This window comes from Haliaeetus albicilla, chromosome 13, assembly GCF_947461875.1.
Source record: "Haliaeetus albicilla chromosome 13, bHalAlb1.1, whole genome shotgun sequence".
Taxonomy (NCBI): Eukaryota; Metazoa; Chordata; class Aves; order Accipitriformes; family Accipitridae; genus Haliaeetus; species Haliaeetus albicilla.
In genome coordinates, this window is record NC_091495.1 from 12,313,127 (window position 1) to 12,326,824 (window position 13,698).

Here is a 13,698-nt window from a genome sequence, read left to right on the forward strand (position 1 = left end):
AGCATCTCAGTGCCATGCCTACATGCAGTAGTCATCAAAAACAAACACTAAGCAGCAAAAATTACAAGTGGCAGTATTTGGTTCTGAAACATGGAAAGGAAAATTTGGGCTTTCCAGGCTGAGGTTTTGTCTCCAGGGGAGTTTCATGCAGTTTCTCTGGCACTCAAGGCAAAGGAGGGCCCGCAAATACCACTACAGAACTATAACCCCGGGCAGTATTATAGTGCTGTCACACAAAGTGGTGGAAAAAAGGCTGACTAAGCAACCTCAGTTTTGGCACTTTCCAAAATGACAGGCTTGACTATCCCAAAGTAATAGTAAACACCAAAAAACATGTGCCAAAAACCATAATACACCCAAAAAAGTAGAATATAAAAAAAAAAACCCAAACACTACAACGACAAAAAAAAAAAGAAAAATCACCACACAACAACAACAACAAAAAACTAAAAATGCAGAAAAACCATGAAAAAATGCTAGGGCACACAAAATTGCACAAAAGCTTATGCTAAGAGCATGCAAAAATGCTAAAAATGTTTTTGCACATTTTTCCATGTGAAACGTGGTAGATACATGCCAAAAACCACCAAAAGCATACCACACACTAAAACTCACTAAAATTGTGGCACAGGAGAATAACATGCAAAAGCATGCAATAGACGCATGCCAAAGAATGCAAAACATAGGCTGGATGCTAAAACATGCTAACACAAGACAAAGAGAAAAAATGGGGGGAAAATACACTCTATATGCATGCCCAACAGGGCTAAAACTGCTAAAAATGCTACACACAAAACCTGCAAAAATTGGAGCTAGATGCATGCCAAAACACACCAAACAGTGGCTGAATGCTAAAACATGCACAACACATGGAAAAAACATGCAAGAACATGTATGACAATAAACATGAAAAACAGGCACAGTGCATGGAAAACATGCAAATACACACATAAGCATGCTCTACATACATACCAAAAACCACCAAACATGCTGAACATTAAAAATGCTAAAACAATGTGGGGAAAAAAAAAAAACCACAAAAAAGCATGTAGTAGCAGGATGGAAAAAAAAAAAAGCAAAACCCATGCTGGATGCTAAAAACACTTAAAAGCATGTCATGGATGCACAGCAAAAAAAATGCTGTGTGTTTTATATTTAAAAATCCACCAAAACGTTAGAAACAACATGGCAATGAAAAACAACACCGCAGCGATGCCTCAGAAACAAACAAACAAACAAATTAAAAAAAAAAAAGGTGCAAAAACCTTGGCAAAAAAAAGAGCGCATGGGAGATGCATGCCAAAAAACGCCAAACATGCTGGATGCTCAAAACACCATGGCAGCAATGTAAAACACGGTGTGGCAACACTTGAACAAAAACCCACACCAAGAAAACATGCGAAATCCACACCAGAATCCTTGCCAAAAAAAGAGCACATGGTAGATGCATTCAAAAAAATGCCAAACGGGCTGGACACTAAACACCACGCAAGGTGCATACAAAAATGATAAACACAGGCTGAAACATTAACAACCCAAAAAAAAAAATAAAAAACAACACACACCAACAACAACAACAACCAGCACACTAAAACAACTTGTAAACACCACAGAAAGGCCTTAATAACCCCAAAACACCTTAGACACTGAAAAGCCTTCCCAAAAACCACACCAAAAAAAAGACCACATGGTAGACTCATGCCAAAAAAAAATGCCAAACACCTCAGAAGCTTAAAAACCCGTTAAAATGCCCAATAATTGCATGTGCTAGATGCATGCTAAAAAAACACCAAATATACTGGACAGAAAAAAATGCTGAATAACCCTTGAAACCCTTGAAAACCCTTGAAAATCATGCAGTACATGTACACAAAAAAATACCACCAAAGAAATCCTGGACAGAAATAACATCGTAGCCACACCCTAGGAACTAAAACCACATGTAAAATGCCCCAAATCCACACGAGAAACCTTGCCAAAAAAGAGAGCACATAGTAGATGCATGCCAGAAAACACCAAACCTGCTAGACGCTAAACACCATGCAAAGTCCATATAAAAAAACATAACACAGGCTGGATGCTAAAAAAAAAAAAACAAAAAAAAACAAAAAAAAAAAACCCACAAAAAAAAACCACAAAAAACACAAACACAAGAACAACTTGTAAACTCCATGGAAATGCCTTAGTAACCCCAAAAACACCTCAAACCAAAAAGTCCACCAAAAACGCCTTAGAAGCCTGCCAAAAAACACATCAAAAAGAGCAGGTGGTAGACTCATGCCAAAAAACCACCAAACATGTTGGATGCTTAAAAAACCATTAAAATGCCCAATAATTGCACACGGTAGATGCATGCAAGGAAATGTCTAACACATGTTGGACACTTAAAAAAAAAAACCACACAGTAAAAAGCAGCACCAAACCCATTCTGCACAGTTAGCAATGCCTTAGAAATGCCTCAGAAGCACTCACAAAGCACACGGTAGATGCATGCCAAACAAACACCAAACATGCTGGACACACTAAAAAAAATGCTTAAAAGCCCACTGAAAATGATACGGTATATGCAGGAAAAAAGCTATACCTAAGAAATGCTGGACACAAAAAAAACCAACCCAAACAACAAACCACGCCACAGCAATGCCTTAGGAACCAAAAAGCATGCCAAAAGCAGCACAGAATTCACACGAGCAACCTTGCCAAAGAAAAGAGCACATAGTAGATGTTTGCCGGAAAACACCAAACATGCTGGATGCTCAAAACCACACAAGGTACATACAAAAAAAACCAAACCACAAAACACCAGCCACAGGCTGGATGCTTAAAAAAAGAAAAACTGTACTTGTAAACACTATGGAAATGCCTTAGTAACCCCAAAAACGTGTTAGAGACTGAAAAGCCTGCCAACATCCACACCAAAAAAGAGCATATGGTAGATGCACACCAAAAAGCACCAAACACATTTTGGACTGTCAGCAAAACCTTAGAAATGCCTTAGAAACCCTCAAAAAGTAAGTGGTAGATGCATGCCAAAAAAAGGCCAAACATGCTGGACACTTATAAACCCGCAGAAAATCATGTGGTAAACGCACACGAAAAAAACACCGAAGAAATCCTGGACACAAAGACTACCACAGCCATGCCTTAAGAACCAAAAAGCACAACAAAAAAATGCTCAAAATCCACATCAGAAACCTTGCCCAGGAAAAAAAATAAAATAATTTAAAAAAAGAAGAGCACGTGGGAGATGCATGCCAAAACACACCAAACACCACAGTAGGTGCACACCAGAAAAAAGCATAAACACAGGCCAGATGCTTTAAAAAGAATAATACAGTACAACTTACAAATGCCACAGAAATGCCTGAGTAACCACAAAAGCACTTCAGAAACCAAAAAGCTCACCCAAAACCAAACCAAGAGCGCATGGTAGATGCATGCAAAGAAATGCCAAACACTTGCTGGACACCTAAAAAAAGTTAAAATGCTTGGAAAAAAGGCTCCAAAGCACATGGTAGATGCACACCATGAAGCACCAAACCCATTCCGGACAGTTAACACCACCTTAGAAATGTCTAAGAAACGTTCACAAAGCATGTGGTAGATGCATGCAAAAAAGACACCAAACGTGCTAGACACATTGAAAAATGCTTAAAAACCCACTGGATATTGTGTGATATATATGCATACCAAAAAACAGCAACAGTTTGTGCTGAACACAAAGAACATGTGCTAAAAAAAAAAAAAAAAAAAGAGCCCACCATTTATTTTATAAACACAACACACTACTAAAAAAAGTGTGGTAGGTAGAGTTCTATATGGAGTCATACCACTTCACTGAAAGTCCACCTATAGCTCCTTCATGATGACATATACATCAGGATTAAGTTAAGATCTTTGGCTTTTAAGAGCTAATGACTTTTTGCCATGTATTTCTCATGTAGAGTCACAATCCTCTTACGGGTTGTTTTGGTGAAATAGTTAACTGCTATATGTCAAACTGATCTCAAAAGCCTAGCTAGATAGAATTGATCATTACAATCAAATTCCTAAAACAAAAAATTCTTTTCTGCACCAACCACTTGATATTTTACTATAACTCCTCACTAAAAATCAGACAGTTCATACATGAAAATCTTTGTTCACTGTTCAATTGCTGTTTACAAAGCTAATACAGATTTTATGCTCCTGAAAACAGGGAATGTATGTTGTAAAGATACAATACATCAATAAATATTTGAGCTAATATCTCTAACATGGAAGCAAGGACATAACTACCCCTGTTCAAAAAAATAAATAGAAGTATCAAGCTATGATACCTACAAGTAAGACACAACAAACCAAAAAGTTGAGTAGTAAAAAGCACACAGAAGAGTCCGATGCAGCTGCACAATGATATATTTATAGATACTGAGTTACCAAAGAATTTCAGCAAGTGAGGAAGAAATTATGCTTACCAAATACTATCGCTTTGGCAAAAGGTGGAAAGAGTTCTGTATGTCTGCATAGGTTTTTATGAATTTGCCAGAGATCTTTGTGCAGTTTCTTAAAGTCACTGTATCTCTTCCAAACGACTATCTGAAGCAGAGAAAGGGGAGAGAAGTATTAGTGCGTTCATTGTTCACATTGCATCACACCACAAATGCATTTTTTTAAGCAAATCGGACAACTACCTTCAGCAAGTACATTTAACAAAAACGAACAACTGTAACACCCATTAAAAAATGGTCATTTTCTGCCCCCAAACCCTATTTTGGCTAACAAGACTACAGTGCATAGAAAAAAATATTAAGTAAAAGCTGAAACAAGGAAACAGAGAGGGCAAAGGCAGAACTGTTTCAGTCACACTAGATCCAGAGCTACATGGGGAGCCACTAAGAGAAGAAAAAATGCCGTAGTAGTGTTGCACTATCCAACGCTCAACAGCATGCTGTGCTTGGCACAGCTGCAGGTATGGGGAAGAGACACAACAGCAAAAGAGAAAATGAAGGAAGAGAAATCAATACGAATAAGGGATTCTTAAGGACAGCACATTAAGCTCCCAGGACTACAAACCAGCCCATGATTTATATAAAATGCTGATCAGGTGTAAATGCAAGCTCACATTTTAAATGCTTTATTACTACTAATGCTGATCAAAAATTGAGTATGTTCCTTTGCAATCTAGACAAAATCTCCAACTTCAGGAATGCAAAGAGAGCATTGGTTCATTACACCAGCTTTTCCTGATCCATTCTTTCCGGAAGGAAGTAGTCATCTCCCAGCCAGGTACCTACCTTATCCTTCTTCCACCTCATTCTTTTTATTCTTTCCATTCAAGAAAGGAGGAGAACCCAATAGGAAAATCAGGCTAGGGAAAGAACTGAGCAACTGCTAACAGGTTTGCTATCAGGATGAAAAAACGAACATAGACATTTTATATCTTGGGCTCGTTTTTGATCAGACTCACTAAGCCATCATAATAAGCCTCAACAGTAACGTAAAATGATTACAGTAGAACAGGATGGGGGAGCGAAGAGAGAAGAGACTGCAATGAAGTCAAGAGTTGATTCCAATGTTCCATCAGTCAACCATCTCAATTAACTTAATACAACTAACCACAATTTAAAAGATTCCAAATATTTCTGACTGATTTAATAGGTTGCCTTCTCATGAGTGATCATAACTGAAAAATTACTTTTTTCAAGCAAACCAGATTTAGAGCCAAGTAAAAGGTTTAATTGTAGAAGGATTTTTTTGTTGTTTTGTTAGAGTTTTGGAAGGGGTTTGTGTTTTTTAAAATTATTTCTTGAGCAGTGTGCATATAGAACATAAAAATTTTTAAGACAGTGAAGTCTTGAAACATTAAGCTACTGTATTGTCAGTACTTCGAGACTTTGTGAAAAGCTGCCAGAAAATAAGAGCATGAGACTAAAAAACTATTCCACTAAAAAACTACCATTTTTTACTGCTGCAAGTGATCTCCTGATAGCCAAGAGAAAAAAAATAAATATCCATAAGTAGCCTGCATAGCAAAAGCAGTCAAGGTCATCCTAAAACATTTCTCACAAGCTCATGGAAATCATGCCTTTGCATGCATGTGGCTCAGCAAAGTTAGCAAAGTTCCCACTCTAACATGCTCGTTAGAAATCAGATTTGGAGGAAGGACATGTTGTACTTTGAGGCCCAACGAAGCACAGCAAGTATATCATAAAACATATGTTAGACTTGTAATGCAATAAGGTGCTTGTCACGGCTAGAGCCAGTAGATCTCTATTAATTCACGCAACTCATCTGTTCCACAATGAATAACCCTTTCTCCTCCCTGAATAAGAGGAAAAAACCCACAAGACTACCCTAGATACAATTGTCTCACACTCCATGTTGCCACCATCCATCCCCAGAAGCAAGGAAATTAAAGTTAAGTCTGCCAGCCTTTATGTATCTATTAACTCCTCCACATACAACTTCATGTTAACATCTTTCATCCTTTTGAGAAGAAAGCCCTTACAAGGTGATCTTCCTTCCTCTCCCAGCAACAACAGTTGAGGTTATCCTGAATTGTAATTGGCTGCTGTGGGAGAAATGTTGTATTAAAGGCTTGTATCCCAAAGGGCAGTTAAAAGAGGTGACAAAACTGGCGAGTTGAGGTCACAGTACACAGCCTTATGTACAGTTGTACATATGTAATGTATGTATTAACATCACAGCAGTGACATTAAAAGAGACTTCTCACTGAGTAGGCAGGCACAGCTAAGTGGTCCTACACAGGCGCAGGAAGGGGATTGCATGAGACGGATCGTAAAGCAACAGGGTGGTTGTGTGCACAAAATTTTGTCTATCGAATTTCTAATTGAGCATTCTGGAAAACTGAGGTATTCTTTTGCTATCACAGGAAGCCAGCATAACAGAACAGCTCTCAATATACGTGGTTTTCTGACTACAATTCACCCTCATGGCAACTACCATCTAGGATATTCCTTTTAATAACTAGGTACTTTCAGATGCTTGCTTATAAAAGAATCATACCACACCTAACATGTTATCACATGCAAAATAATTAATTTGATAGAATGAAGGGTGGAAAAGGGCAATCATCAACAAGTTCATAGCACATTTATGTCTTCTTGCAGACTAGAGTTTGTGGAATCCTGCATGGCTAACCTACAGCCACAGATCAAAGCAACAACCAAAGCATATGACTAAAAGACACAGTTCTGCTATTGTTTCAAAACTACTTAACATACATTCATGCAATACTCTAGCTGAAAGACACTTACAATATATTTTTCTGATGAATGGCTCATCAACAGCTGCTATAAAGTGTTTTTCCCACAAATGAAGATTAAGGTAATGGTAGAATGTGCTCATGAATAGGTTCAATTCAGGAATCTCCCTGGAAAAGGTGAACATCAAGCTACAAACTACAGTAATGCAGTTCTAAAACTAGATCCATGATCATCTCTGATTCTGACAGGATATTTTAATCTTATAGAGATTTAAAAAAATGCAAAAAGCATGAATGCTCATGTTTGTCTGAGTCTCAAGATTTCAAAGAAGGATGCAACAAAGGGACATTAGGTGTATTAGCCAATTCTCACCTCTGCCAAGCCACTAATCAGTAACTCATGTTTGACCACACAGAGATGCAATGAATTCATTTATGGGCTCTTCTTTCATCAACTATCCAGGTTCTCCTCAACTGTAGTAAGAGACTGCACCAGAAATTGAACATATGCATATGTTACATAATGTCTGAAAAGCCATAAGGTTGTGCTTTTGAAGGAAGATTTTGCACGTACATAGTAAAATAGTATCAATGTCAAGTCATCAGTCCAGAAGAAATCAAGAGGGAAAAATAAGTTTTTCAATCTAAAAAAAAAAAAAAAAAAAAAAAAAAAAACAAAAAACCACCACACCATAACCCATACAGAAATGATGTATTTTTTTTGTCTCAATAGAATGGATCATGGCAGTCTTTTGAGGTATTAAAGAGGCACAAGAATACAGCAGAACCTTATTCAAAGCCTTTTTGGAAGAGGCAGAATAAGCAATTTTAAAGTTTTATCAAAGTGTATCACTGGAAAATACTTAAGGAGCCTCAGAGAGAGAGACATAATATATGACTTACGGCCTAATCTCTCTCAACTGCTCCTACGCTCCTTCATTTTCTCTCTTCACTAATAGACAGTAATGATGTAGGCTTTTCAGTGAAGTATTGGTTAAAGAGGAAAAGAGTACCTACAGCTGAGACCTAAGACTTGGATTGTGGACTGATCTCTAATTTTTCCAGTAGGAGTTAAGTAACCATCAATTTGCCAATTCCAGCCCTGAGAAAAGAGCTTGCAAAGTTATCAAAGCAGTTTCGTCATCAAAAGACACTTTACTCCCTAAGACTTTGTTTCAAGTCACAATTCATCACTGAGGGCAGAATTGCAACATGTTACACTAGCTACTGTTTTCAACTATGAAAGCTAAAGACAAATGGAAACATACAAAAAAACTGTTTGCTCTATTGCAATGACAAAACAGACAGAAATTGCTAAATTACATCAAAGATGCTTCAAAAGGCATAGTATGATACACAAAGACATTTGCACAAGTTTAAGCTGTTACCTCCTGGACATCCTCTGGATTTTTTCTTGAAACAATCTGAAAAGCAAAACAAAAAACCATGTAAGCGCTTGGATTTTCAGTTTGGAAGTTAAAGAGTAACATCAATGATTTGTTGCTGAAGAGAAAAATCTGGAAAAAGGCAAATAGTTGCATGTTCCTCTACACTCAGAAATGTTTTCATTTAGTTTCAGAGAAGTCTAATATCCAAATACAACATGGTGAGGTATTTTAGCAGCAGAGTCAGTCGCTGTGATTAGAAATAAAGACGTACATTTTCAGCAAATTGGTACAGAAGGCATCTCACAAAACAAAGCTACACAGAGCACTTCCCGCATCATCTTTCCAGTCTCTTCCCATTAATTCATATTAGGGCCACATTACTCCCAATAAGCGGAGCTAATTAAGGCTACTTGGCTTAATATAAGCTGCACACAACTTCACTGTGAATGTGAGGCTTTGCATTTACTAAGACAGTATTTCTACTTTACTTACAGCCATCAATGCGCACACACGTCTGACTCTATCCTTGGGTATTTGTTTTCCTTAAACACTCTTTGCCTAATTAATTATAAATGACTTCGTCCAGAGGAAAATTGCAGTGAAAACGAGGCTTGGCTACACACCATAAAGCTGCCTGTATTTTGTCAGGGTTTTTTTTTCTTTAAATAAATATTGATCACAAAAGCCTTCGTAATCCAAGTTCTGTATTGGGGCTTATAAACAGCAGTAAGAGCATATCCACATAAACAAACAAATCAAATAAAGACATCTTTAATTCATAACTGCAATTATCTTGTGCAAGTCAGTATATCCTTCATTATAACTCAGCCAAAGCTGTTTAACAAAATAATTAGCCTATTGTTAGCTAAAGCAAAGTAGGGCATTCTCAATCCAAACTGAGACTATCCACACACTGACACACCCCAGAATAATTAATGCTCTGAATAGGTGATGCATATAGGCAAGTGCAAGAAGTCCACACTACTTGCACCCCAGAAACTAAAACACCATCCCGTTGTATCACAAGCACCACACAGCTGTTGCTCTAAGATGGAAGTCACTGAATGTTCACTTTCCTCTTGCCAAGTGACAATAACATACCCTTCATGCTCCCCACAAACTAGCTCTCTTCCTCCCTTTCATTTTTGAAGAATCCTTGCCAAAGCCTCCCAGATTTCGTAACATCAGCTTACTACACAGCCCAGCCACTGTAATCTTTCACACATTTTGGAGGAGACAAAACAGAAAAGAGAAGTGTCACCTCCTCCAGCAATCTCCCAAAAGACCTAAAACATTTTCCTTCACAAGTCTTTCTCTCACCTTGCACATCAAAGTCCTCTTCTTCCAGCGTAGTCTACATTGACAAAACCTTCCTCAACTTTTCCTCACTCTTGAGTAATCTAACATTTGGCAACTTTACCAAATTTTAACCTTGGCAGCTGTTGCTCCTTCATTCGTTACCAGGCAGTTCATATGTACAATTGGTGAAATATTTCTAACCTTCTTTTCTAATAGCTGGCGTACTTGATGTAAGGAGCCTGTAGAGCTGGGGGAAGAAGCTATCATAGGCATGGCTACACATCAGAGAAGAACACCAAAGGGCACACACCAACTGCTTTGCTTTGCAGTTCACCTTTAGTTAAAGCCTTGCAACTGTTTTGGCAGCTAGGTAAGTTACCAGATGGGCAGAAGGAGACCCAGAGAGATGAGTAATTACCCAGCCAGTTAGTAAGAATCTGGAATAAAACCCAGAGGCCCTGTTTCACACTTGTTCTAATGTTACATCGCCTTCTATATCTACCAGCCATGCCAACTTTAAGTCAGTACGTAGTAATTTATGTGTTGTCCTACTTTGTTCTTCATATCCTTTTCTGAAGGTCAACCTCAGAAGAGGTCTGCCCCTTCAATCCAACCTACAATCAACCTAGAGACTTGGCAAAGATGATCCAGTCCCCAAAATTTTCAGTACACTTTTTAATCCACTTACAAGGATCAGTGCAGTCAGCTCCTTCTGCAAATCTGTAATGCAAGCAACTTCAATCTATTTTTTTTAAATATCATTAGGATACCCACCAATGAGCTAAGCAATGCATAATTACTGTGTTAGGCTCCGAAAACAGAGATCCTACAAGGATCCTCACCATCAAAGTACCTCAAATTATCCTGTTCCTTGTCTGACCTGCAGATATCCAATATAACTCATTTGAATTTTAATTATCATTAATAATTGTAATCTTCTAAATTATCTGAACTTTTATTAGTGGCCTATATTTTCAGATATCATTAAAGAACGCTCCTCGTATCACAGCTTGCTGATACGTCTTTCTGTTCTTTAACCTTTGGAAATGGATATAAAAAAAGCCAATATTCATTTAATCTTGTCCGCACTTACAATTATTTCACAGTTTACAAGGAAATAAAATATATATTCTCTGTTATACAAAAAAAAAAACCACCTTTAAGAAAAAGCTGCCACAAGGATAGACTACCTTAGCACTCAGAACAGACTGCATGGGTAGTTGTGCCTCTGAGTCAGATGTTTAGGACACACTAAACAAGTGCTTTGTCATCCGTGATTATTAATCTATGATTATGTTGGAACAGAAAGTTCCTTTAACTTCATTTCACAAAGGATTCACTCATACACCACCGAAAGGAACCAAAAACCTCCACTAGTACATACTGAGTACCCTAGATCTCGGCCAGAAGGGTATTCAACACAACGGGAAGATCCACCTCACTTTTTTCCTGGCAGTCCCCCAAAATTGCTGAGCATCAGATCAGCAAATACAGCTGTAGTGCTGTGATATCAACCATGGAGCCAGATCACTGCAGGAACAGGAGGGAAGAATAGGAGGAGAGAAAAAGAGAGGGTAACAGATATGTAACATTGAATTATTTTTAAATCATTTTGTCCAGCATCTAATTCTCCAAATCCTCACTTCAAGTATTACATAACAGATTACCAGATAGAGCCCTACTGAAACAAAATTATTTATACTTCTACATTTGTGAATCCAAAGCATCCTTTGTTGCATAAAAGAGAAATATTTTTTCACTTTGAGGATTTTAGAGATCAAAACACACTGAAGAAATAGTGATCTCTGGTCAACTCTGTTTAATTTGGACAGGTCACAGACTTACCAGCTCCTTGCTCTGCACTAAATCACATGCAGTCAGCACACTGCCTGATTCTGCACTGCCTCACTTGGAAAAGCACCAGAGCATCTACAACTTATGGGACATGGAGAAAGACTGACATTCCTCACTAGTTAGCCACAACTTGCTTTTGAACAATTCTGCATAAACCAGAGCATCACAGAGCATTTTAACTGGATTTATCCAATAAGAACAAAGTCACCAGAGTAAAATAAGCAGAAGTCTTGGCTCATTCCTATTACTCCCTATTGCACTGACACAACTTTTTAAAACACACACACAGACTTAGCCCATCATGAGCTACTGCAGAGAGATGTGATGGCACTGTTTTCTTCCTTGCCTCTATCTCAGGAAAGGCCTTTTAGATTAAATCATCATAGGAAAAACCAACTCTTTTTTTTTTTTTCCTCTTAACAAATATTACATTGTATTGGACTAAAAACAATGTTTTAAACACATCCCATATTTGTGTTCAGTGGACCTGTATACATATATCTGACAAAAAAGAATAATAAAAAAAATTTTTAATTTTACAAGTCACACAAAGTGATCATAGTCAAACAACCTAAAGACTACAATATATATACATATACAGCATGCTGTAATCTTTGAATTAAGGGAAGAGTGCATATAAACATATGTTGCTCTCATGGGCAGAATGTCTACAGCTGCAGTAACTACAAGATCAGAGGTCATTTAATTAAACTCTGCCCCTCTGTGACACTTTCTGATGCTCTCAATATATCCCACCACACCTGCGACCTGAACTCCCACTCCTCTTGCACCTATCTCCACATATTTACTTACTCCCCTCCCTTTTTGGCTTAAGTAGGAAAGCAGAGGAGAAAAGAAAGCAAGACATTTCCCTAGGGGAACAGAAGGAGCTTTCAGCAAAACTAGCACCAAGCCAGCACTCCGGATACCCAGTTATCTGCTTCAGCTTTCCTTCTTCTCCTTCTAGGCCTCTCTGATTCACCCAGACCCTCTTCTGCCTAAATGGGGTTGAACCCTAGGCACACGCATCCCTTCGGAAAGGGGCTGTCTAAATATTCTTCAACTCAAACAGCTCTGTGCTTCCAGCATGGGCGCGCTGTACCTACATACTCCGCTCCCTCGTTTTTCCCTCCAGAGCTGACTGCACTGTGGGGCAGGCGGGAAGACAGAGCAATTCGACTGCAACCTATCCGAGAGATTTGGGGTAGAAGAGAAAGAAAAAGAAAGAAAGAAAGAGTTGCTTGTTTTTAAGCTATTCTCGTACACCCTGCAAGGAACAGGGAAGAATTTGGCAGTTAATCGCAAAGCGCGTTTGAGGCAATTAACGACGTTCTGTGAAGCCACAAGTTTGCAGGAGGTGACCGAGGCTCAGCTCGGGAGAGGCCGCCGTCTGCGAGCCTTCCCTCCCGCCCACCCGTGTCCCTGAGGGGGGTCTCCACGTCGCGACCGGCCTGATCCGCGCAGGGCACGCCAGGATCCCCATCGGCAGCCCAGCCACAGGCTCTATTCCGCACACAGCGCCGGCTTTCAAGTCCAAATAAGAGGTAGGCCGGGCCCGGGGACCTGAGGAGGCGAGGGGCAGGGCGGCGGCCCGCGGCGCCCCGGGCAGCCGGCACGGAGGAGGCCGAGGCCGGGGACGAGGCCGGGGCCGGGGCCCGGGCCCGGCCGGGCACTGACTCACCCGCGCCGTGACCTTGTAGACGGTATGCCCGCGGGGGTGCCGCCGCGGCTCCGTCACCGTGTAGAAGCGGGCCAGGTCCCCGCCGCGCTCCCGCGGGCTCAGCATGCTGCCCCCCGCCGCAACGCCGCCGCGCCCGGCCGGCCTCCGACCGAGGCGGAAGCGGCGCCCAGCAACGCCCCGCCCCGCCCGGGCGGTGCCGGGGGCCTGGGCGGGCCGGGCCCGCCCCGCCGCGGGGAAGCCAACCGCCCGCCGGGGAGGGCGGCGGCCGT

At 40.0% G+C, this 13,698-nt stretch overlaps 1 protein-coding gene across 8 annotated transcripts in view; it reads right to left on the minus strand.

Moving 5' to 3' along the window:
- Positions 1-13,603, minus strand: part of RPS6KC1 (ribosomal protein S6 kinase C1) — a 93,079-nt gene extending 79,476 nt beyond the window's left edge. For 2 of the 8 annotated variants that reach the window (XM_069800157.1, XM_069800155.1), the window contains exons 1-3: positions 13,430-13,602; positions 8,596-8,631; positions 4,458-4,578 (exon numbers count right to left, since the gene is read on the minus strand). In XM_069800157.1, coding sequence (XP_069656258.1) covers positions 4,458-4,578; positions 8,596-8,631; positions 13,430-13,534 — 262 coding nt within the window. In that variant the 5' untranslated portion in view covers positions 13,535-13,602. Of the gene's footprint in view, positions 1-4,457; positions 4,579-7,259; positions 7,376-7,580; positions 7,695-8,595; positions 8,632-13,429 lie in introns of those variants that run through there. The other 6 variants (XM_069800153.1, XM_069800154.1, XM_069800158.1 and 3 more) reach the window with 6 other exon arrangements.
- Positions 13,604-13,698: the final 95 nt, after the last annotated feature.